Source organism: Somniosus microcephalus, chromosome 9, assembly GCF_052327205.1.
Source record: "Somniosus microcephalus isolate GS21.2 chromosome 9, FLI_Smic_1.0, whole genome shotgun sequence".
NCBI lineage: Eukaryota > Metazoa > Chordata > Chondrichthyes > Squaliformes > Somniosidae > Somniosus > Somniosus microcephalus.
The window spans coordinates 45,437,248-45,463,547 of record NC_140995.1 but is presented as its reverse complement, the minus strand read 5'-3'; the positions used below and the strand labels follow the sequence as shown (position 1 = coordinate 45,463,547).

At 44.3% G+C, this 26,300-nt stretch overlaps 1 protein-coding gene across 10 annotated transcripts in view; it reads left to right on the top strand.

Moving 5' to 3' along the window:
- The window catches only part of LOC147112361 (protein eyes shut homolog), a 2,879,641-nt gene that overhangs the window by 1,066,970 nt on the left and 1,786,371 nt on the right, over positions 1-26,300 (top strand). For 8 of the 10 annotated variants that reach the window (XM_085996552.1, XM_085996551.1, XM_085996550.1 and 5 more), the window contains one exon: positions 6,231-7,261. In XM_085996552.1, coding sequence (XP_085852678.1) covers positions 6,466-7,261 — 796 coding nt within the window. In that variant the 5' untranslated portion in view covers positions 6,231-6,465. Of the gene's footprint in view, positions 1-5,457; positions 5,605-6,230; positions 7,262-26,300 lie in introns of all 10 variants that reach the window. The other 2 variants (XM_085996547.1, XM_085996546.1) reach the window with 1 other exon arrangement.

The following is a 26,300-nucleotide window of genomic DNA, read 5'->3' as shown; positions in this document are numbered from 1 at the left end:
GATACTCCTACAGTGCTGTTAGAGAGGGAGTTCCAGGATTTTGATCCAGTGATGATGAAGGAACGGCGATATATTTCCAAGTCAGGATGGTTTGTGACTTGGAGGGGAACTTGCAGGTGGTGGCATTCTCATGCGCCTGCTGCCCTTGTCCTTCTAGGTGGTAGAGGTTGCGGGTTTGGGAAGTGCTGCCGAAGAAGCCTTGCCGAGTTGCTGCAGTGTATCTTGTAGATGGTACGCACAGCAGACGCAGTGCGCTGGTGGTGGAGGGAGTGAATGTTTAAGGTGGCGGATGGGCTGCTAATCTAGCGCGTTTCTTTGTCCTGGATGGTGTCGAGCTTCTTCAGTGTTGGAGCTGCATTCATCCAGGCAAGTGGAGAGTATTCCATCACACTCCTGACTTGTGCCTTGTAGATGATGGAAAGGCTTTGGGGAGTCAGGAGGTGAGTCAATCGCCGCAGAATATCCAGCCTCTGACCTGCTCTTGTAGCCACAGTATTTATGTGGCTGGTCCAGTTAAGTTTCTGATCAGTGGTGACCCCCGGGATGGTGATGGTGGGGGTTTTGCATTTAAATTTCATCATCAACAGAGCTAATCTGCGGAATGTTCCAATCCCTTAGCCGTCCCCAGCCCACTGAGCAGACACATGATTACTAGTGTTGAATATGTTCAGCAAGAGATGCTGGGGAAGAGTGAAGAGAATCAAATTGAATCCTAGCTAACTCTCAACTGTGGAGATAGGTGACTTTGCTGTGACAGAGTTAGAGCCAAAATAAAAAAAAATTATAAGAATTTGCTAATGATGTGTGATATTTATGGATATGGTTATTGATCTTAATAAAGTGAGATCTGATGATGCACTCGGTTGATGAGAGGTCTTTAAGGTTTCACAAAACTTAATTACAATTGCTATTGTTGGCTCAAAGTTACTCAATAATGTATTTTGCCATTACAAACAGCAGAGGAAATTAAATTTCTTGTTTGCATACGCAGCTTTGAATGCTATCAGGCATTTTGTTTTTATGTTCAACTTGAAGAATGCTGATTAAGTTAATCTCAGATGTCATTATATATCCAGGAAAATCAGAGCCTTTAAATTTATTTCTAGTCAATGGTGGGTGCCAATTATAGATTTGCAGGAAACCTGATTTAAGTTTATGCTATGCACAATTACTGATGATGATAATGGGCCGTATTTTCCGATCAGAGGCTTCCCGCGTGCAGAGGCCTCCGATCTGGAAAAAATCTACGCATTTACCTGAGGGCTCCCGAGGTGCATATAGTTCCAATCCTGGGCCTCTCCAACTCCAAGTGCGCAGGACCCAGGTATCCCAGGGGTGTATGTGGTTCGCAAGCGTCCCTGGTATCACGTGAGCCATGGGGAGCCAATAGAAGAAGGGAATCTCCCTTCATACACTTGACAGATGGACCTGTCAAATATATGAATGGAGATCACCCCAAAAACATAGTAAAACTTTAAATGCATTTTAAAAAAATCATCACCTTTTTAAAATTGGTTGAAATTACAATAAATTAAATATTTTAAACAAAAATTTAATTTTTTGAAAAAAATAATTAAAGTTTTTACGGGGCTAAAAATAAACTTACCTCTTTTTAAAGTACTTTTCAATGATAAATGAGTGAAACATTTTTAAAAACTTTTTTTCAACTCTCATCCTGGTAAAAGCAAACCTTACACCTGCTTTTCTAAGGGTTTTCTGCGGGCGCAGGGTCTCCAGAAATCGGAAGACTCTGCCCGCAGAGGCCCTTCTCCAGGGCAGGTGTTCGACCTGTCAAGAGCATTCCTGACAGATCGGAAATGCCGGTTTTCAGCGCATGCACTTCGCATGCCCGAAACCGGCATTTCCAATGTCCCTACAGGTGCATACACAGCCTGTACACACCCGTAGGGATTGGAATATCCGGCCCATTGTAAACAGTATTTTCTTTGTCATCTAATTCTCAGGAAAAGTGCATTGAGAAGATTTTTGATATGACCTAAATCTCATGGCTTGGAATCACGCTTCGAACATGTGAAAACAGTGGACAGGAGGAGGCCAGCTGGTCCATCGAGCCTGTCCCACACTGTGATGGTGGAATTTAAGCTCATCATGGACCATAGTACACACTGCAGCCAAGGTGCACCGGTGTGTACTATGGTACTACATTGTTTAAGGTGGGGAACACCATCACCTCCATGTTCCCCTCCATCCTGACTTGGGAATATATCGCTGTTCCTTCATAGTCGCTGAGTCTAAATCCTGGAACTCCCTCCCTAACAGCACCATGGGAGTACCTTCACCACGTGGACTGCAGCAGTTCAAGAAGGTGGCTCACCACCACCACCTTTTCAAGGACAACTAGGGATGGGCAATAAATGCTGGCCTTGCCAGCGACGCCTACATCCCAGGAACGAATAAAAAAAACATTTCCCCGCCCACCCCACCTCACCAACACCACCAGCCAGCCCTGCAGTTTCCTGGAAGAGGTGGAAAAAAGAAATAGGACAGTTTGGGGGGGGTGGGTCTGAGACATTCCTCTCCAACCCTCAAAGGTGATCAAAAATGTTCCAAAAGATGACAGTGACTGGCAGGCACACTGCGCAATACCCCATCTACCTTTGGTACGCTGTGATGTTAGTCACAGTAAGGACTTCATCCAGCTCCCTTTTCAATAGTTGTCATTCCATTTAGTTTCCGATTGGAGAGTGTGGAGACCAGTTGTGTGATGGTATAAGCAGAAAATAATAGATGGGCAATGTGTTACATAAAATTTTAATCTTGTTCACAAAGAAAGTGTAAACTAACAATAGTGAAGAATGAGGAAAACACTTTTATTGCATGCCAAAGGAATGAAAACTGAAAGGAGAGCAGCTTGTTAATGCCTCACTCCCACCCTCTGCCATAGTGTGAAACTATTAACTGTGGTGCAGAATGTGTGTGGGATGCTGGAGTCTTTCATTGTTTCCTAATTCTCCTCTAATTCATTTCCAGTAAATCTAATACTTCACAGATGGTAGGTTCCGATGGTTTCTGCCTGCAGATGATTCCTATATTACTTTTTTATTCCCCTTGTAGATTCTGCCATTATAGCAGCCTGCTGCTTTCTTGACGCTGTGATCAAAGTGTGCCAGGTGTAGATTAGAACCTTACGTGATCCTACTGCTTCACAATAGGCATCAGCTTCAAGCTTTACAAAGACATATAAAATCAGTTTTTAAAAAATGATCCTTGTATCTGCGTTGCTGTAGGACTCTTCTCAGTCAAACTGACCCACTAAATGTGGGCTGGAAGGCTGAGCGACAGGTTCTTATTCTCAGCCTCTGCACACATTTCAGGTTCTAAATAAATATGCCTGGAAAGATGGACAATTTTTTTATGGATGTTGTGGTTTGGAGAATTTCAAGACTGAAATGCAGGTTTCTTGAGTTCAGAGTTGTCCCAAGATGTCATCATGAGAGAAATGTAAAAGAAAATGAAGAGGTCAGCGCTTACTTTGGCAGTTTCAATGACAACAACAACTTGCATTTATATAGTGCCTATAACTGCTTTCCACGAGTGTTTTCAAACAAAATTTGACACTGAGCCACATAAGGAGATATACAGAAGAATGACCAAAAGCTTGGTCAAAGAGGTAGGCTTCAAGGAGCATCTTAAAGGAGGAGAGAGAGGTAGAGAGGCGGAGAGGTTTAGGAAGGGAATTCCAGAACTAGGCAGCTGAAGGCACGGCCACCAATGGTGGGGCAAAGGAAATCAGGGATGTGCAAGAGGCCAGAATTAGAGGATCTCTGAGACCTTGGAGGGTTGCAGGGCTGAAGGATGTTACAGAGATAGAGAGGGGTGAGGTCAATATCTAAACCTTGTTCTCAACTATTTGGCTGCAGTTCTTGTTTTCAGATGACGATGACAGACATAATTGTTTCCTCCTTCTAGTAAGACTTTTTGATTCCCGTTTTTCTTCACCCTTAGACAACCCTAGCCAGAAATATATATATACACTAGTCAATGTCCTGTGGTGTTGCACATGCGTAGTCAAGAACTATTTGTTGTTTTTTGGTCAAGCAGAATTAGAGGGTGGAGGACAATGGAGGAGGATTCAAAGAGGAATAAGGAGGGAAGATGGGGAAAGGGATTGGGAGAGCAACTGGAGAAATGGGTGGATAACACGAAAATGGTTACAGATTTTTTTTCTGTAACAACAAAATAAATTCTCACCTAACTTCTATGATTTTGAAGCTTGCTGTTTCCCTTCAGTGTTTAAAAGCTTTTAGGGTCGAACCTCTACAAAGGTTCTTCCAAGCTCCGTCTATGCCATTTCTCTGGGCGTTCTGCCAACTTTTTGCCGAGTTAAGGTTGGAGACTGGGAGAACCCTAGTGGAATTCCAGGTGTTTTTCTGTTTAGAATGAATTTCCAAAGATGTACTTCCCTCTCCAGCATGAACCACCATTCCCTTTCATTCCCTTTCCCATCCATATATCACAGAATCACAGAATCACAGAAACCTCACAGTACAGATAGAGGCTATTTCGGCCCATCGAGCCTGCACCGACACATATCCCACCCGATCCCCGTAACCCCTACACCAACACATATCCCACCCTATCCCCGTAACCCCACGTATACATAACATATAGTTATGGCCTTGCTTGTGGCTTGATCATTTTAAACCCGTATCCTCTAGTTCTGTGCTCATGTTAATTAATTAATCTGCTTAGATATATGAAATCCTCCACCCAAGATTTTAAAGACTTTACTTGATCATGTTCAATCATTTCAACCAGGCTATTGGATGGAACACCACATTGTTGTCTGAGGAAGGCAAATACATAAGAAGTTGGCTTTATGCATTCAAGCTATGCTTTGGTTTTGAGGAATGGGCAATGGTAGCTGAACCCTGACCCTCCCATATTCTTTGCTAATGAAGGGTGTGGAGAAGATAAGGTGGGAAATGGGGAACAAATCTGACTTTCAAAAGTTAACGTGCGTGTGCTACCTCGTTTAAAGTGCAAGTTACCCATTTCTTTTCAGCAAGTAGGTTTTATTACTTCAGCCATATTCTTTAATGAAACGTTGTTTGAAGGAGGGAGGGAGATATGATTTTTCTTTGTTCTATTTGAATTCCTTTCCATCTATGTACTATCAACCCAACTGAAAGAGGAACCAGTTTTGTTTTACTGCAATGTTGATGTCTTTGGAACTCTTATCAGCCAGCAGGGGAGATGTACATTGTACAGCAGCACACTCCCCAAATCATCTGCCATTATGGGCCATTCTATCTGAGGAGCCTGCCAATAAGCAGCACAAACTATCCTCGGAGGACATTCAAGTTTCAGTATCAATAAAAACTGGGGCCTTCTCAAGGGAAGACAAATGTTCTATTGCAAACCAAACCAGAGTGCTACTTTTATATAAAAATATACTTCTAGTACCTAATTGTCATCATTATTTCTCATTAAAAGGATATTATAACAATGCAGCCATTTATCTGGATTTCCGCAGACAGCTCTCCGAATTAAATGACACCACATGCAGCTTATGATGTTTTGATTTCAGCTGAACTGGAAACAAATCTCTCAAATTATCACCTGAGTTCCAGCTATAAATCAGTAAGAATGAAAATTCAAAACTTGATTTAAAAAAAAACTTATCCCTTAAAAAAAAAGCCTTGTGCTATATTGATTTTTTATCATTTTGGTTGGGAAGACTGACATAAAGTCTAACCTCCATCAGATGTATGACAATGTATGAGCTTGTGTCGGTATTGACAAATGTATAATTGCTCCTTGCTGAATGAATCCAGTGGTCGACAATCGTTGTGCGAATGCTGAGGGTGATGGGAAGCCTTTCGGGAAATAATCTTCACGAGTTATGAGAAACTGAGTTTCAAATCTAATCACACCAGCTCCATTGTTTTCTGATTATGTAATCAATGTTTTATTTTAACGTTTTGATTGGAGATATTTCATGACCTATTGTGCTCTTAATTTTTTTCTCAGAAATTGCTTAGCTTTATATGCAGAGATGTGTCGGGTAATGAAAACAAATGAAAGAGTTATAGAACAGAGCAGGACAAATGTGAATGTATTGTCCCCTGCTGTGCACAAATGAGGGGAATGTGAATCCAGTGCAAATGTCACAGTCTTGCTTCAAGGAGGGATCATTAAGACCCTATACTTCTTCAGAGTGATTGTTCATGTGCTTTAATGACTTTATTTCCTTTTTTTTTCTTCAGGCTCACTTCAATCCTCCTGGTGAATTTGAACAAACGGAATATTAGAGTCAGTACCTTGGAGGAAAGTACATCATATTCCAATCTATTGGACTAAGAGACAGATGCGAGGACTCCCAGTTGCAGATCACGTACTGATTCTCATCATTGCCTGTCACGGTTTGACTATGTTTAAAGGAAAATTCTGAGCATGTGGGAAAACAGTTTGTATTGTTCTCGATTTTATTGATCAGAAACCATGACAACCAATACTGGAGCCCACATGATTCAAACAGCCGCTGCATTCTTCAAAGTTATAACTGCAGTTTCTATCTTGCATTCATCCCCAAACTGGAAGGTGAATGGACAAACAATTTGCCAGCGGGATAAAGTTACTGAATGGTATCTAGACCTTGAAAAAATCCATGTTAACTGGACACTGACCCAGAACGTATGCTCAGATTTTTACGCAGAATGCTGGAATGTTAGCACATGGAGTATTTCTTCCAGCAATCCGGTTTTTAACTTGGCCCAAAAGTGCCCGTTAGAAGTGCAGTTAGGGGTCAATGTTTTTATTTCCCTGGATCTGTCTTTTGAGAAACATGGAATGAACGTGGCGAACGTTTCAGAGGCAGAATTTGCTGACTGTGCTAATAGAGGCTTTCCAAACACTCAACTTTTGTTTGGTTGGAGAGCAAAAGGCACCCAGCAGATTGACCCCAAGTGGCTGACTGCTGGAACACATTTTCTTGTAGAAGTCCAGGATGATGGACCTCCATTATGTACACTTGGCCTTCGGATTAATGTCACTGTTAAGCCAGAACATTGCAGAGCTTTCCACGATGCAATGATTTGTTCAGGTCATGGAAAATGTCAAACACAACCTTGGCAGGCAGCTTATTATTGCCACTGCCAACATCCTTACACTGGCTTTCTCTGTGAAGAGTATGATGCTTGTTCTGTGAGACCTTGCCTGAATGGAGGTACTTGTGCTGACAAGAAGGAAGGACTTGATGGACAAGGATATGACTGTGCTTGCCCACCACAATTTTCAGGTATGTGCCTTTTCTTGCATATATTGTGAGTATGTATTACTTGATTTCCTGTAGTATTGTCCATAGACAAGCATTAAAAATTATCTTATCTCTTTCTGCAGCTGTCTCTCTGTTCCCTACTCTCTCATGCTTTGTCTTCCTCTCCTATTTTCTTTTTGTTTTTCATGCTTTCTCACTCTCTTCCTTTCTCTATGCACCTTGGAGAGTTTCCATCTTTCCCATTGTACCCTCTGCTTCCCTTTTTCTTTCTCTGTCTCTATAAATAAAATGTGTGTGTATATGTATATATAATCAGATACCCACTCACACACTGAGGGGAATTTTAACCCCAAAAAACAGACGGGTTAGGGAAGTTAAAGTTGTAGAAATCTGAATCCCGACCCCAACTCGCCTCCAACCCGCCCACTTCTGGATTTAATGGATGCGGGACGGGGGGAGGCGGGGGAGGTGGCCAGGCGGCCAGCCCGTTCCCAAGAGGCGGGTTGGTACTTTAAATATTATAATGAGGCTCATTTTGAATCTCCATTTTAAATTTAACTGGGCGGCCGGGTTTCCCAGGTCTCGGTGAACCCGGCAGTTGAATGGAAGCGAGGACTGCTGGATCCAGGAGGTAAGTGCCTTTCCACTTACCTGCTGGATCTAGAGTTCCTGCCTCACCAACCCCCCCACGATCGGACACTTGCCCCGCCCTTCTGATCTCCCCCACCCCCGACCTTCCCCACGAGGCCTCAGATCCCCAGCCACCGGCCTCCGACCCCCCCCTCCGGCCCTCCAATCCCGGCCTTCCGACCCCCCTGAACCCAGCCTTTTGACTCCCCCAATTGCCTAGTCTACCAGTCAACTATACGCAGGTGGATAATTAGTACAATTTTTAAAAATTGATTAAAAAACTATTAACATGAAGTTTCTCTTGCGGTGACTTTAGCACCTTTCAGTACAGTATTTTTATTAGACATTTCTCCCACAATTTTGATTAATATATTTGTGAGGAAAAAAGGGAGCTCTTTTAAAAATAAAAATTGCTTAAGTTTGTTTTTAAAGTGCCTCAAATATAATATTTCATGACTGAGGTGATACGAGATGAAAGAAGGCATGCCAGGAGGATTAGTGTGCACCAGGCCACGTATGCACACATACCTGCCAGAGACTGAGGACAACAGTTTCATTGCTCTCAGAGGTCGCATAGAGTCAATTGCAGAGCCTTGCCACCTGCAGTAAGGACACCTGCGACCAAGTTACAACATGGATATGGCATTGCTAATGGTTGGCAAAATCACCACTCGGAGGCGCTCTCACCTCTTCACCACACGGACTGCAGCGATTCAAATGTTTCAGTCAGGACTAGTTTTACGCAGAGGGCCATGGTCAGTAAAGCAATGTTGAAGAGTAGAGCCTGTCTCTGTGTGACCTGTGCTGCAGTTGCAATTATTAGCTCAGTTGTCAGGGTTTTCAGAAACCAAGGGGGTTCATTTCGCCACGAGTTCTCCCGTACATTTCCCGTAACTTGAGCAGAAGAGCCACAGAAACCCCTGAAACAATTTCTCCAGGGTGTCAGTAGCTTTCCTGCTAAAGTTATGGTGGCTGAGTGGGAGAACCCCCAAGGAAATTCACCCCATACTTTTTTAAGGAGTCTTTACCCTTACGTAGACGCTCAGTAATTCATCAGTTTGTTACAGTAGGGACAAATAACAAATCATGACAACTATAACAACAACAGCAACTTGTATTTATATAGCACCTTTGACATAGTAAAACATCCTGAGGTGCTTCTCAGGAGCGTTATCAAACAAAATTTGACACTGAGCCACATAAGGAGATATTAGGCCAGATGGCCGAAAGCATGGTCAAAGAGGTACGTTTTAAGGAACGTCTGTCTTAAAGGAGGAAACAGAGGTGGAGAGGTTTAGGGAGGGAATTCCAGAGCTTCGGGCTTTGGCAGCTGAAGGCACGGCCACCAATGGTTGAGTGATTAAAATCCAGGATGCTCAAGAGGCCAGAATTAGAGATCTTGGAGGGTTTGGGGGCTGGAGGGGATTGCAGAGATAGGGAGATACTATCAATATAATTTATTATTTACTTGCTATTTCCTGCCTGCTTTTATTTCCCATTCCAAAATATAACAACCCTAAAGAAAGATTGTTGGCCTTTACAAATAGTCACTTGGCCCTTTTCCATCCTGTGCTTCTCAAAGTACAACAACAACTTGCATTTATAAAGCACCAATAACGTAGTAAAATGTCCCAAGGCGCTTTGCAGGGGCATAGGCAGACAAAATTTGACACCAAGTCACAAGAGAGGGGTGATGGGTGAATGGGACTTGATGCAAGTTAGGACACGGGCAGCAGAGTTTTGGATGAGCTCAAGTTTATGGAGGGCGCAAGGTGGGATGTCAGCCAGCAAAGCATTGGAGTCGTTGAGTGTAGAGGTAGCAAAGGCATGGATGGGAGTTTCAGCAGTAGATGAGCTGAGGCAGATGCAGAGACCGGCAATGTTACGGTGGTGGAAGCAGGTGGTCTCGTGATTACAGATTGTGATTATTGGGTGCTCTAGTCATGGCAGCTATATACTAGAAGATCATCCTCACATCTGTATGCAGACTGCTGAAACTCATTTCATTCTAACTTTTATTTGTTATCCATGAGGGAAACTCTTTGCTCAACTTCCTTTGGTTGATTTGAACCTGTCTTATAGTCTATTAGCCAGTCAGTCATTGTGATGTACTATAGGGATCTTAATAGCCTGCAGTGGTCTCTGCTAGATTGGTACTTTCACAGCTTAATGACATTTTGTTTGAATTTTGCTGATAATAGTTTCATTGGCTGCAGAAAAACCTTTAAACGGATAGCAAGTAAGAAACATTATTTTAAATCCAACAGTCAATCTTTGCTGCAAAATCAAGTCTATAACTCATATCTTCGCACATTTTTTAATAAAAAATGTTTTTGGGATGTGAGCAATACTGACAAGGCAGTATTTATTGTCCGTCTGGTTTCCCTGAGAGCAATAAGAGTATCTAGTATGGGACTGGAGTCACATGTAGGCCAGAATGGATAGTGGTGGTGAGTACCCTTCCTTGTAGGATATTCGTGCGACATTTGGGGTTTTACAATAATTTTGCAGCTTTCATTTGTTTGGTGCTAGCCCACAAATAATACCAGATTTATTGAATTTAGTTTCACAATTTGCCATGGTGGGATCTCAATTCATCACCTCTGGATTGCTAGTCCAGTACCCTAACCATTAGGCTGTCATACCCCAAAACCTGTTTTGATGTCTTAGCAACACTACTATATTTAGAAACAGCATTTAGTTTTTTAAAAATTACCTTTTTTTAATTGCTGTCAGCCCCACCTACTCACTGTATTCCTCAGTCCCTTCTCTCTAATAAACACATCCAAATCCCTCCATGTCCTTGACTCTCTCTATCTCTGTAACCTCCTCCAGCCCTACAACCCTCTGAGATCTCTGCACTCCTCCAATTCTGTCATCCTGTGTACCACCAATTTTAATCGCTCCACCATTGGCAGCTGTTCTTTCAGCTGTCTAGGTCCTAAGCTCTAGAATTCCCTGCCTAAACCTCTCCGCTTCTCCACCTATCTCTCCTCCTTTAAGACACTCCTTAAAACTTACCTCTTTGACCAAGCTTTTAGTCACCTGTCCTAATATCTTTGTATGTGGCTCGGTGTCAAATTTTGTTTGCCAACACTCCTGTGAAGCACTTTGGGACATTTTACTACATTAAAGGTGCTATATAAATACAAGTTGTTGTTGTTGTTCTAGCACTGCTGCATTATGGCGAGGTGTTCCAAGAGTGTTTGGACATTCAGACTAATTTGGGAGAGATTGAGCATTCCACTCGTCTAAGCAAATCAGTTCACAACCTAGAAATATACCACACACAAAACAATCCATTTCTGTTGGGCTGCATGGAACGTGTAGTTGATTAGTGTTGTTACTCAACTCAGGGCCGTTAGCAGCGAAGCGCAAGGTCCAGAATGTAGATATCGGAGAACAAAATTAATCTGAGTGTTGGTGCTACGTGATCAACTGAGCTATCATACAGCAAGGCAGATGATGTGGAAACTGAACCAAATGTCCTGGTAAGAAGTCAAATGTTGAACAATGGAAAGCAAAAGGTCATAAAAGCTCAAAAAACAGAGTGTTTTTTCTGTGGTGGTAGATATTTACATAATGGAGGATGGCCAACAAAAGAGGATCCTGTTGGAGAGTGAACTTATTTTAGTGAAGACAAAGAAGCAGATATCTGAGATTACATAGAAATTACAGCACAGAAACAGTCCATTCGGCCCAACTGGTCTATGCTGGTGTTCATGCTCCACACGAGCCTCCTACCACCCTACTTCATCTCATCCTATCAGCATATCCTTCTATTCCTTATCTAGCTTCCCTTTAAAGGCATCTATGTTACTCGCCTCAACTAAAGCATGTGATAGTAAGTTCCACATTCTAACCACTGTCTAGGCAAAGGAATTTCTCCTGAATTCCTTATTGGATTTATTAGTGACTATCTTATATTGATGACTAGTAGTTTTGGACTCCCCACTAGTGGAAACAAGATGAAACTACAGAAGCAAGGCAATGAACAGTAGAGCAAAACTCGCCAAATCAGTAGCCAGTCAATAATAGTTTAGAAGAGATGAACTTTCTGAATCCTATAAAGGAGGAAACTGGTGAATAGGCGACCTGTGTACACGAGAAGATGTGAATACTGTGCAACAGATTGAAGATGTACCAGTGAAAGTCGTGTTTGTTTCACGGTGCTTGAGAACCATTACACATGAGCATCGCTTTAAGGAAATAGAGCTGATTCAAAGCACTCGTCTCTCCAAAACATCCCAAAACACTTCACTTAAAATTAATTATTTAAGCACAGTGACTGTCTCCTACTTTGTTGGTCAACATGACGGCCAATTTGTACACGGCAAGTTTCTACAAACGTCAATGAAATGAGCAACCACTGAAGCTACGCTGTAGGTGGCATAAGCTGAGGTTGGAACATTGTCCAGGAAACTGAGAAATACCTGTCTACTTTGAATAGTACCAGAGGATCTTCAACATGTACTCGAACCAGCACATAGAATTACTGTACATAGAATATACAACACAAAAACAGGCCATTCAACCCTACCAGTTCATGCCGGCATTTATGCTGCACTCGAGCCCCCGCCTACCTTTCCTCATCTAACTCTATCAACACAACCCTCTCCATTTCCTTCTCCCTCATATGCTTATCTAGCCTCCCCTTAAATGTATCTATACTATTCACCTCAACCACTCCCTGTGGTAGTGAGTTCCACATTCTCACCACTCTCTGGGTAAAGAAGTTTCTGCTGAATTCCCTATTTGATTTCTTGGTGACTATCTTATATTGATGGTTTCTAGTTTTGCTCTTCCCCCCAAGTGGAAGCACTCTCCCTGTGTCTACTCTATCAAGACCTTTCATAATTTTAAAGACCTGTGGCAGAACCACTGAATGACTCTGGATAACTGTATATAATTCTCTTTAACGATGTTCTAACACCAGCCTAAACCTGTACCATTGTGTTAGTCATTACTGTGTTTTGTATATAGGGTTTGCATGTACGGGGCGTGGCCCCTTTAAGAGCGCGGGACAACGCGGGCAAACGCGATGAGGTCACGTCGCAAATCACGGGGCTGCCCAGGCAGTCCCTGTGGCATCTCCTTTGAGTAAAGACCTGTTTAATTGCTCTGCTGTGTCGATCTCAGTTATTCGTAGGAATTCGTTAATTCCTACATTGGTGACCCCGTTTTTGTGAACGTTTTCACAAAAAAAGAACGCAGCCCAGGCTTTCCAATGCCTGATGGACTCCGTGCTGCGGTACCTCAAATCCCTCTTCGTCTACCTGGACGATATTCTAATTGCCAGTCCTACCAAGGAAGAACATACCTGTCACCTACGCACCCTTTTTCGACACCTCAGCCAACACGGCCTGATTATCAACCCGGCCAAGTGTCAGTTTGGCCTGCACCAAATTGATTTCCTGGGGCATCGCATCACCTCAGAGGGAGCGGTTCCTTTACCTTCGAAGGCAGAGACGGTGACATCTATTCCACGCCAGCAGAACATAAAGGCCCTGCAGGAATTCCTAGGCATGGTAAACTTTTACCACCGTTTCGTGCCTAAGGCGGCACTACTCATGCAGCCCCTGTACGAGGCCCTCAAGGGCAAGACTGGCAAGGACCCAGTAGACTGGACGGATGATATGGCCCGAGCGTTCGCCGACACCAAAAGCGCCTTAGCCAACGCCACCATGCTGGCGCACCCGCTGCCAGGAGCCACCATCGCCCTCACCACCGATGCGTCGGACTACGCAGTCGGTGCCGTGCAACAGCAGTGGGTGAACGGGACGTGGCAGCCGTTGGCATTCTTCAGCCGTCGGCATTCTTCAGCCGTCAACTACGGCAGAACGAGAGAGCATACAGCACGTTCGACCGGGAGTTGCTCACCCTTTTTCTGGCCATCCGCCATTTTCGGCTCCTTCTGGAAGGACGTCCTTTCACCGCCTTTGTGGACCATAAGCCGCTGACCTTTGCAATGTCCAAGACCACCGAACCGTGGTTAGCCTGACAGCAACGTCAACTGGCCTACATATCCGAATTCACCACGGATATACGGCACGTGGCCAGTAAGGACAACCTGGTGGCAGATTGCCTCTCCCGCACGATCGTCAATACGGTTCATTTGGGCATCGACTACGCACTCATAGCAGCGGACCAAGCCTCAGACCCGGAAGTCCAGGCTTACAGAATGGCCATCACTGGCCTCCAGTTGGCCGATGTTAAGTTCCATTCGGCAGGTACCACGCTGTTGTGTGACATCTCCGTACAGGATCCTCGCCCTGTCGTGCCGGTCGTCTGGCGCCGCAAAGTGTTCGACGCCATACATGGGTTGTCACACCCTGGAATGAAGGCCTCTCAGAAACTGATGTCAGCGAAATTCGTATGGCATGGCATGCACAAAGATGTCTGCGACTGGACCAACACCTGCGTGGTCTGCCAAAAGGCTAAGGTACAGCGCCACATCAAAGCTCCGTTGGCCGCCTTCACTGTTCCGGAGCGACATTTTGACCATGTCAACGTGGACCTGGTAGGACCACTCCCACCCTCCCATGGTTTTTCACACATCCTGACCATGGTTGACCGCACCACCAGATGGCCAGAGGCGGTCCCCCTGTCATCCACTACTTCTGAGGACATGGCCAGGGCGTTCATTTCCTCCTGGATCGCCCGTTTCGGAGTGCCCGCAGATATTTCGTCGGACAGGGGACCGCAGTTCTCCTCCGAACTCTGTAATGCAGTGGCCCAAGGACTCGGTGTCAAATTACACTGCACCACAGCCTACCACCCACAGGCGAATGGCCTCTGCGAACGCTTCCACCATTCAATGAAAGCCGCCCTGAGGGCCAGCCTCCAGGACGCTGGATGGGCAGACAAGCTACCGTGGGTCCTGTTGGGCCTTCGCACGGCCCCCAAAGAAGACCTTCACTCTTCATCAGCGAAGCTTGTCTATGGTCAGCCTCTGCGAGCCCCAGGGGACTTCCTACCAACATCGACAGAGCCATGGTCCGCGTCTGCCCAGCTTGCTAGTCACCAAGAGGCGGCCAGATGTTTCGCACCGGTGCCCACTTCGCACCATGGGCCGCAGAGATCACATGTTCCCACGGAGCTTCACAAGGCGGAATACATTTTTATTCGGCATGATGCACATAGGGATCCGCTCAAGGCCCCATATACCGGTCCCTTCCGCGTGTTGGAAACAGGGGACAAAACCTTCACGGTAGGTGTCGGTGGCAAACCGGACCACATTTCGGTCGACCGCTTAAAGCCAGCGCATTTAGACCTTGGCCGCCCCGTCGAGACAGCACAACCGCCGAGACGGGGTCGGCCACCCATCGTCGTTAAGGCAGATCAACTGTGACTACCCGCCAAACTGCCAGCCGCCCAGCAGTCTCCGCCTCGAGAGTACAGCAGTCGTTCTGACAGGCTTGTCAGACCCCCTCACTGTTTGACTTTGTCTGTTAAAGCAAATTCTGGGGGGGGCGCATGTGGCAGAACCACTGAATGACTCTGGATAACTGTATATAATTCTCTAACGATGTTCTAACACCAGCCTAAACCTGTACCATTGTGTTAGGCATTACTGTGTTTTGTATATAGGGTTTGCATGTACGGGGCGTGGCCCCTTTAAGAGCGCAGGACAACGCGGGCAAATGCGATGACGTCACGTCGCAAACCACGGGGCTGCCCAGGCAGTCCCTGTGGCATTTCCTTTGAGTAAAGACCTGATTAATTGCTCTCCTGTGTCGATCTCAGTTATTCGTTGGAATTTGTTAATTCCTACAGACCTCGATTAAGTCACTCCTCAGCCTTCTCTTTTCAAGAGAAAAGAGCCCGAGCCTGTTCACCCTTTCCTGGTAGGTATGGCACAACAGGCCTCAATTTACTATTTTAATCAAGGAATGTCATCCCTCACAATCCATCACTTCACTGGAGTATTAACTTAGATTTTGGGCTCAAGTCCTAATGTGAGGCCCAAAGCCTCAACCTTGTAACCCAGAGGTAAGCATGCTACCAACTGAATGAAAGTGTCAGTGATAAGCTAAGGTGTACACAAGTGAATTACTACACCGATGAATCTAGGCAACCTGTTCTAAAAAAGGTTGGTAGCCATCCAGTAGACAACCTCCAGTGTGAGGAACCAATGAACTGAAAAACACACTAGAGGTGTCCCAAGTAGAGTGCTCGAACACAAACCTTGCAACAATCACAGAACCACTGCTACTTCTCACAGCGAAAGATGCATAAGAACATAAGAAATAGGAGCAGGAGTAGGCCAATCGGCCCCTCGAGCCTGCTCCGCCATTCAATAAGATCATGGCTGATCTGATCCTAACCGCCTATCTACTATCACAGAGCCATCTCCTGAATCTAACAGAATTAGACACACGAAATAGGAGCAGGATCAGGCTACACGGCCCCTGGACCCGCTCCGCTACCCACAGGGCCATGTCCGATCCGAACCTAGACTCATGTCCAAATTCCTGCCCGCTCCCCGTAACCCTTAATTCCCTTTACTTCTAGGAAACTGTCTATTTCTGTTTTAAATTTATGTAATGATGTAGCTTCTACAGCTTTTTGGGGCAACATATTCCATGGACCTACCACCCTCTGAGTGAAGTAGTTCCTCCTCATCTCAGTTTTGAAAGAGCAGCCCCTTATTCTAAGACTATGCCCCCTAGTTCTAGTTTCACCCATCATCGGGAACATCCTCCCCGCATCCACCCGATCCAACCCCTTCACAATCTTATATGTTTCAATAAGATCGCCTCTCATTCTTCTGAACTCCAATGAGTAGAGTCCCAATCTACTCAACCTCTCCTCATATGTCCATCCCCTCATCCCCGGGATTAACCGAGTGAACCTTCTTTGTACTGACTCGAGAGCAAGTATGTCTTTTCTTAAGTATGGACACCAAAACTGTATGCAGTATTCCAGGTGCGGTCTCACCAATACCTTGTACAACTGAAGCAATACCTCCCTATTTTTATATTCTATCCCCCTAGCAATGAAAGCCAACATTCCATTGGCCTTCTTAATCATTTGCTGCACCTGCATACTAATCTTTTGAGTTTCGTGCACCAGGACCCCCAGCTCCCTTTGTACTTCAGTACTTTCCAGTTTCTTGCCATTAAGATAATAACTTGCTCTATGATTTTTCCTGCCAAAGTGCATAACCTCACAGTTTCCAGTATTGTATTCCATCTGCCAAATCTCTGCCCACTTACTTAGCCTGTCTATGTCCCCTTGCAGGTTTTTATGTCCTCCTCACTCACTACTTTCCCTCCCATCTTAGTATCATCTGCAAACTTTCATATGTTACACTCGGTCCCCTCCTCCAAATCGCAGAATTCCAATGGTAAGCCAAACATGACAAAGCCATTCAGCAGTTCAAAGACTAAGGCTCTGAAAATCCTTGGGCTAGTGTGCTCCAGCACTGACCCACCAGAGTACATGTTGTCAATGAGCATGCACCTCATTTGTATGGAGCCAGCAGGAGCCCATGCTGGTATGGGGGCATCTCGGGCGCCCCACCAGCTCCTTGCTCGCTGCCTATTTCTATGCTGTTCTGCCAGATTCATGCCACATTCATGGGACGGATGAGTAAATTTAATCCCCCACTCCCTCATAATCTTTTGATTCTCTTATGTTGTACTGAGACACCAAGAAAAATATCAAACACTGAGTGCCTAGGAATCCTGTTCGTCTTAGAGCAATACTGAATGTGATTGATAAAGCCAGATCTTGAAAAACCAGTGGAGATGCTAATTGTATGTTATCTGCTACAGAACACATGGTAAGTACCTGCCTGTGATCATTGATGATTAGTCAAGATAGCTGAAATACTAAAATTGCCATCTGTTTCAGCAACAAGCCCAAATCTGGAGAAGGTACTGGCTGTTCATAGAATTTGAGAAGCTGTCAAAACTGATAGTGGTCAATTATTTAACGGTGCAATATTAAAACAATTTTCAACATGATATTATCTGCTTTTTATCAAAGCGTCAGGCTTGGTTCAAGCTTTCAGCATGTCTCAGTGGGTAGCATTTTCACCTTTGAGTCAGAAGGATGTGGGTTCAAATTCCTCTTCAGAGAAAGGAGCACATAATCAAGGCTGACAATCTAGCACTGAAGGAGCGTTGCACTGTCGGATGTGCCATCTTTTTGGATGAGATGTTAACCCGAGGCCCCGTCTGCTCTCTCAGGTAGAAGCAAAAGATCCCATGGAACTACTCAAAGAAAAGTGGGGTGTTTTCCCCGATGTTCTGACTAATATTTATCCCTCAACCAACATCACTAAAACAGATTATCTGGTCATTATCTCATTGCTGTTTGTGGGACCTTGCAGTGGGCAAATTGCTGTCCACATTTCTCTACAGTACAATAATGACTAAACTTCATAAGTAATAAATTGGCTGTAAAGCGCTTTGGAATGTTCTGAGAACATGCCAAAGGAGCAACTTGAGCCCTAAAGAAAGGAGATTTTCTGTAATAAAAAAAGTGATGGCTGGGGTTTCTGGGCAAGGGGGGTGTGGGATGGTGAGGTGACTGGGCACCCTCCCACCCATTGGTGAGGGGCAAGCAGGGAATTTTTCAGCCTGATGGGACAGGTGGGCACTGGGAAATGTGCCCATGGTGGAACTAGGGCCTGCCAGCCCCATGTAAGTGACGTGTCCCCCCATTGACCCTGTGACCTCCAGCGGGATCAGCGCTGGACCTAACCTGTAAGCATGACCCTGGCATAGCCTGCAGGATTGTGGCCCGTGGGCTTTGATTCCATCTGCGTTGCAGTGTCTTATCATGCCAGATGGGACATCTTGAGTTGTTCTTTAAAATCTATACCTTTTCTCAGCTTGTAAACTTTTAAACAGAATTTTATGAAGGAGCTAAAAACACATTTGAGACTGGTGCAATGAGGGGTACTTCTCTTGTGCTATAGTGCTCATCTTGTGTTGTTTTCTGGATCGATCAATCGCATTAACTGAATTCTATTGTACTTAAATCCAATAAGGAATACTGCAGATGCTGGAAATCCAAAATAACAACAGCACCTCATCTTCCGATTAGGCACTTTGCAGCCTTCCGGACTCAATATCGAGTTCAACAATTTCAGATCATAACCTCGGCCCCTATTACTTTTTTACTTATAATTTTTCCCACCCCTTTGTTTTGGGTCTTCCTTTCCCCCCCGCCCCCCCTTCCCTTTTGTTTCTCTCTCCCACCTGGCAGCTGTCTCCTATCCTGCCAGTACACTTCACACCTAATCTCAGCTGTCTTTTGTCTCCTCTGGCCTATTACCATCTCGTCTGGCTTCGAATACCTTTTATTGTCTCTTTTACTTCTTTTGTTCGATCGCAGCCCTGCCTTTGATCTATTTTCTTTCCAGTTTTGAAGAAGGGTTTCGACCCGAAACGTCAACTCAAATTTCTCTCCACGGATGTTGCCTGGCCTACTGAGTTTTTCCAGCAATTTCTGTTCAGGAGAAATGTCTTTACCCAGAGTGGCTCGAATGTGGAACTCGCTACCACATGGAATAGTTCAGGCAAATAGTATAGTTGCATTTAAGGGGAAGCTAGTTAAGTACACGAGGGGTAAAGGAATAGAAGGATATGCTGAAAGGGTTAGATGAAGTAGGGTGGGAGGAGGCTCCTGTGGAGCATGAACACCGGCATAGACTAGTTGGGCTGAATGGCCTGTTCCTGTGCTGTAAGTTCAATGTAATTCGATGTATATTATGGATTTTGTCACAGGATGATAAGTTTATATTATGCAGGAGCCAAGAGGAGGGGGATTCACGAGAAACATAGAAACACAGAAACATAGAAGATAGGAGCAGGAGTAGGCCATTCGGCCCCTCGAGCCTGCTCCGCCATTCAATGAGATCATGTCTGATCATCCAAACTCAGTCCCCTGTCCCTGTCTTCTCCCCATATCCCTTGATCCCTTTAGCCTTAAGAAATATATCTATAGAAAGCTTCAAAAGACATTCCACACAGCTCAAATTGAAGTAAAGTGGTGGAAGCAAGAACTGCGGCAGTGTGTGAGAAAGCACTGTGTGTGATTAAAACACTCGCCACAGCCATGCTCAGTGGAGGAACCAGAATCGCTTCACCATAGACAAGCTAAGTATGCAGATCCAGAGGAAAGGGAGCTGAAGGGACTGCACTGATCAGGAAAGAAAGAACTTGCATTTCTATAGTGCCTTTCACAACTTCAGGACATTCCAAAGTGCTTTACAGCCAATGAAGTACTTTTTGAAGTGTGATCACTGTTGTAATGTAGGAAACGCAGCAGCCAATTGTGCACAGTAAGCTCCCACAAACAGCAATGTGATAATGGCCAGATAATCTATTTTTTTTTATGTTGGTTGAGGAATAAATATTGGCCAGGTCACTGGGGATAACTCCCCTGCTCTTCTTCGAAATAGTACCATGGGATCTTTTACATCCACCTGAGAGAGCAGACGGGGCCTCGGTTTAACATCTCATCTGAAAGACAGCACCTCCAACAGTGCAGCACGGCCTCAGCACTACATTGAAGTGTCAGCCTAGAATTCTGTGCTGAAGTCTCTGGAGTGGGACTTTGAACCCACAAACTTATGACTTAGAGGTGAGAGTGCTACCCACTGAGCCACAGCTGACGCATGTTCACTGAGTGCGAGGTCAGCAGAGAGTGCTGTGAGTTTGGGTAAGTGTGAGAGTTCTTTAATTGTTATTTCTCTTTAAATCATTCTTGATAAGACTACTTAAGCAGTTTAAGTAAAGGGGAAAAGTTAAGTATTTGGGATTCTGTTGGTTTAAGAAGAGTAAAACAAGGTTACACTGCAGTAGGAGTAAATTGGCACAGCAGGCAGTGAAAACCAGTTTTCTAACCAATCAGCAGGGGTGACTCATTTGGCTGTAAACAAACAAACAGTACAAAAAGACCATTGCTAGTGCGAGCAAGCACTGAGTGCGAGGTCAGCAGAGAGTGCTGTGAGTTAGGGTAAGTGGGGTGTTAGGTGCTCTTTTCAAACTTTAACTCTGTGGGTTGCAGTTAATAAGGCCTTTCTGGTGCAGAGTGACTGTTGGTGAACCATTTAACTGGTGTAATTAGAGGGATTGATTTAATTTAAATCCAATAAATTAAAGGGGATAATAGCATCTATAATCGGGCAGAGGGTGTCCATAACTAACAGTAAAAAATTTAATTAATTACATAGAATGGAGCAGGTGATGTGTTACTGTTGCGAGATGTGGGAGCCGGTGAACCCCATTGAGGCTCACGGTGATTACGTCTGTGACAAGTGTCTGCTGCTACAGGAACTCCAGCTCCGTGTTGATGAGCTGGAGTCTGAGCTTCAGACACTGTGACACATCAGGGAGGGGGAGAAGTTCCTGGACTCTGTGTATCAGGAGATGGTCACACCTATGAAGTTAATTAATTCAGATGTAGCCCATGGTCAGGGACAGGATGGTGTGACTACGAGTGAGGCAGGTACGGGGATCCAGGAGGTAGTGTTGGAGGAGCCGCAGCCCTTGCTCTTGTCCAACAGGTTCGAGGTTCTTACTCCCTGTGGGGACAGGAGCAGGGACTGCAGGGAGGATGAGCAACCTGGCCACAGCACCGTGGAGCGGGGGGCCATTCAAGAGGGGGGAGTAAATAGAAATGTTGTAGTGGTAGGGGATAGTATTATTAGGGGGATAGATAGAGTTCTCTGCAGCCGACAGCGAGAGTCCCGTAGGCTGTGTTGCCTACCCGGTGCCAGGGTTAAGGACATCTCCTCTGGGCTGGAAAGAAACTTGCAGTGGGAGGGGGTGGATCCAGTTGTCGTGGTCCATGTTGGTACAAACGACATAGATAGGACTAGGAAGCCGGTTCTGTTAAAGGAGTATGAGCAGCTAGGGGTCAAATTAAAAGGCAGAACCTCAAGGGTAATAATCTCTGGATTATTACCTGAGCCACGAGCGAATTTGGCTAGGACAAATAAAATTAGAGAGTTAAATGCGTGGCTCAAAGACTGGTGTGGGAGAAATGGGTTTTGCTTCCTGGGACACTGGCACCAGTACTGGAGCAGGAGGGAGCTGTTCCATTGGGACGGGCTTCACTTGGCCAGTGCTGGGGCTAGAGTCCTGGCGGATCATATAACTAGGGCTGAAGAGAGGGCTTTAAACTAACTAGTGGGGGGGAGGTTCCTAGAGTGCAAATAATAAAAATGACAACAGAGAAGGTCATAGACTTAGGTAGCAGTGGGGAAATTAAAAACCAGAGCATGTCAGGAAGGGGCAGAAGGTATGGAGTAAAAGGTAAAGTAATAAAAAGGGCAAAAGCAGGAACTAAGTGTCACAAAACATATTTGAAAGTTCTCTATCTGAATGCACGTAGCATTCGTAACAAAATAGACGAGTTAATGGCACAAATAACTACATATGGGTATGATCTTGTGGCCATTACAGAAACATGGCTGCAGGGTGACAATGCCTCGGAATTAAACATACCAGGTTATTTAACGATCAGGAAGGACAGGCAGGAAGGAAGGGGAGGTGGGGTGGCTATGTTAATAAAGGAAGGAATCACTGTAATACAGAGAAATGATATTGGGTCAAAAGATCAGGATAATGAAACAGTTTGGGTGGAGATAAGGAATAATAAGGGGAAAAAAACACTAGTGGGCGTAGTCTATAGGCCTCCGAACAGTTGCAACTCTGTTGGACGGAGTATCAATCAGGAAATAGTTGAGGCTTGTAATAAGGGAACATCTATAATTATGGGGGATTTTAACTATCATATTAATTGGACAAATCAAATTGGGTAGGGCTGCCTTGAGGATGAGTTCATTGAGTGTATTAGGGATGGGTTTCTTGAGCAGTATGTAACTGAACCGACCAGGGGGCAAGCAACCTTAGATCTGGTCCTGTGTAACGAGACAGGATTAATTAAAAATGTCCTAGTAAAGGCTCCCCTTGGAATGAGTGACCATAACATGGTTGAATTCCATATTCAATTAGAGGGTGAGAAGGTTGGATCTCAAACAAGCGTGCTAAGCTTGAATAAAGGAGACTATGAAGGTATGAGAGCGGAATTGAGTAGAGTGGATTGGGAAAATAGATTAAAGGGTAAGATGATACATGATCAGTGGTGTACATTTAAGGAGTTATTTTACAACTTCCAAAAAATATATATTCCACTGAGAAGAAAAGGGTGTAAAAGAAAAGACAGCCATCCGTGGCTAAGGAAAGAAATTAAGGATAGTATTCGACTAAAAACAAGGGCATATAAGGTAGCCAAATCTAGTGGGAGGATAGAGGATTGGGAAAACTTTAAAAGACAGCAAAAAATAACAAAAAGATTAATTAAGAAAGGGAAGATAGATTATGAAAGTAAATTAGCAAAAAATATAAAAACAGATAGTAAGAGTTTTTATAGTTATATAAAAAGAAAAAGGGTGGCTAAAGTAAATGTTGGTCCCTTAGAGGATGAGACCGGGAAATTAATGGTGGGAAATATGGAGATGGCAAAAACACTGAATGAATATTTTGTATCAGTCTTTACAGTAGAGGACACTAAGAATATCCCAACACTGGACAAACAGGGGGCTATAGGGGGGGAGGAGCTAAACACGATCAAAATCTCTAAGGAAGTGGTACTCGGTAAAATAATGGGACTCAAGGCGGATAAATCACCTGGACCGGATGGCTTACATCCTAGGGTCTTGAGGGAAGTGGCGGTAGGGATTGTGGATGCATTGGTAATAATTTTCCAAAACTCTCTGGACTCGGCAAAGGTCCCGGCAGACTGGAAAACTGCTAATGTAACACCCTTATTTAAAAAGGGCAGTAGACAGAATGCTGGAAACTATAGACCGGTTAGCCTAACATCTGTGGTAGGTAAAATTTTGGAGTCCATTATTAAGGAGACAGTAACAGGACATTTGGATAATCATAATTTAATAGGACAAAGTCAGCATGGTTTTATGAAGGGGAAGTCATGTTTGACAAATTTGCTGGAGTTCTTTGAGGAAGTAAAATATAGGGTGGATAAAGGGGAACCAGTGGACGTAGTGTATTTAGACTTCCAAAAGGCATTTGACAAGGTGCCACACAAAAGATTATTGCTTAAGATAAAAAATCACGGGATTGGGGGTAATATTCTGGCATGGACAGAGGATTGGCTATCTAACAGAAGGCAGAGAGTTGGGATAAATGGTTCATTCTCAGACTGGCAGTCAGTAACTAGTGGTGTTCCGCAGGGGTCAGTGCTGGGTCCCCAACTCTTTACAATCTATATTAACGATTTGGAGGAGGGGACCGAATGTAACATATCAAAGTTTGCAGATGATACTAAGATGGGGGGGAAAGTAGTGAGTGAGGAGGACATAAAAAACCTGCAAGGGGACATAGACAGGCTAAGTAAGTGGGCAGAGATTTGGCAGATGGAATACAATACTGGAAAGTGTGAGGTTATGCACTTTGGCAGGAAAAATCGTCGAGCAAGTTATTATCTTAATGGCAAGAAACTGGAAAGTACTGAAGTACAAAGGGATCTGGGGGTCCTGGTGCACGAAACTCAAAAGGTTAGTATACAGGTGCAGCAAGTGATTAAGAAGGCCAATGGAATGTTGGCTTTCATTGCTAGGGGGATAGAATATAAAAATAGGGAGGTATTGCTTCAGTTGTACAAGGTATTGGTGAGACCGCTCCTGGAATACTGCATACAGTTTTGGTGTCCATACTTAAGAAAAGACATACTTGCTCTCGAGTCAGTACAAAGAAGGTTCACTCGGTTAATCCCGGGGATGAGGGGATGGACATATGAGGAGAAGTTGAGTAGATTGGGACTCTACTCATTGGAGTTCAGAAGAATGAGAGGCGATTTTATTGAAACATATAAGATTGTGAAGGGGTTGGATCGGGTGGATGCGGGGAGGATGTTCCCGATGATGGGTGAAACTAGAACTAGGGGGCATAGTCTTAGAATAAGGGGCTGCTCTTTCAAAACTGAGATGAGGAGGAACTACTTCACTCAGAGGGTGGTAGGTCCATGGAATATGCTGCCCCAAAAAGCTGTAGAAGCTACATCATTACATAAATTTAAAACAGAAATAGACAGTTTCCTAGAAGTAAAGGGAATTAAGGGTTATGGGGAGCGGGCAGGAATTTGGACATGAGTCTAGGTTCGGATCGGTCATGGCCCTGTGGGTAGCGGAGCGGGCTCAGGGGCCGTGTAGCCTGATCCTGCTCCTATTTCGCGTGTCTAATTCTGTTAGATTCAGGAGATGGTTCTGTGATAGTAGATTGGCGGTTAGGATCAGATCAGCCATGATCTTATTGAATGGCGGAGCAGGCTCGAGGGGCCGATTGGCCTACTCCTGCTCCTATTTCTTATGTTCTTATGTTCTTAAATCAGAGATCAAGAAAGGAGAATAGTACCAAAGAAAAACTATGAGCATGTAAACTGTGGCCTCCATTCACACCTCAAACGTACAAGAAGGGATCAACTTTGAGTGGCGAAATGATCATAGAGTGTACCTCATTAAGCGCAATGTGATGTGATAGCGAGGATGATGGGAATGAGTTTGCACTGCATGTTACTGAATAGCTTAATAAGTGTCGGCTTCCTGGTTTGAGCAATTATATTCTAATTCAGCCGAATCCACCAAGCAACAGGAGACTTCCTTCATACTTGAAGGATTATGTGACGAACTGAAGCAATTTATTTATGCCTGTCAGCATTTTATAAACCTGGATCTTGTTCCCCTTTAATCTTAATTACCACTGAAAACAAATTCAACTGTCAGCGTTTCTCCACCACTTTGAGCTCCAGTTCCCACAATCATCCTTCCCAGTATTTCCTGAACACTCACCAGCAACACCTCGATGCACCTTTGAAGGAATGAATGCCCAGAATTACAAATCTGCTCTCACCAACTTTAAATTAAATGAGCTCAATCTGGATCCCAGTAGTTGTGTTAGACAACGACATTGCATTGTCTAGCAATCTTAAGGGAATGATGAGCATCCACACAGAAAACCCTTTTTATTCATTCCTGTCTTTGCTATTGGACACCTGTTCACATATCTACATGTTTCATATTTACTATTGCATTCAATCATGTCAAAATTCATTTGCCTTTTCTTAACTTAAATACTTAACTGATTCAGATTCTTGAATGTCATCAACAACCTGCCGTATAGCTTAGTGCCATCTGTTCAATTTTCAATATTTCTAAAACTTTCCTTCAAAACATTTGTGACTAGTGTGAACAGCAGGGCATCCTGAACAGACCCCTGTGGAGCTCTTGTCATCACTGACCTTTAGGTGAGAACTTTTATCAGCTACTGTAATGGCTAAGTGAGTTTATTTAGTCAACAGTTGAATGATATGGATTGGGAAAAAAAAGTCCCAGATCTGATTGTGATGAATGTTGAGTTAACAAATCTCAGAAGGGCAATGGTTGGTG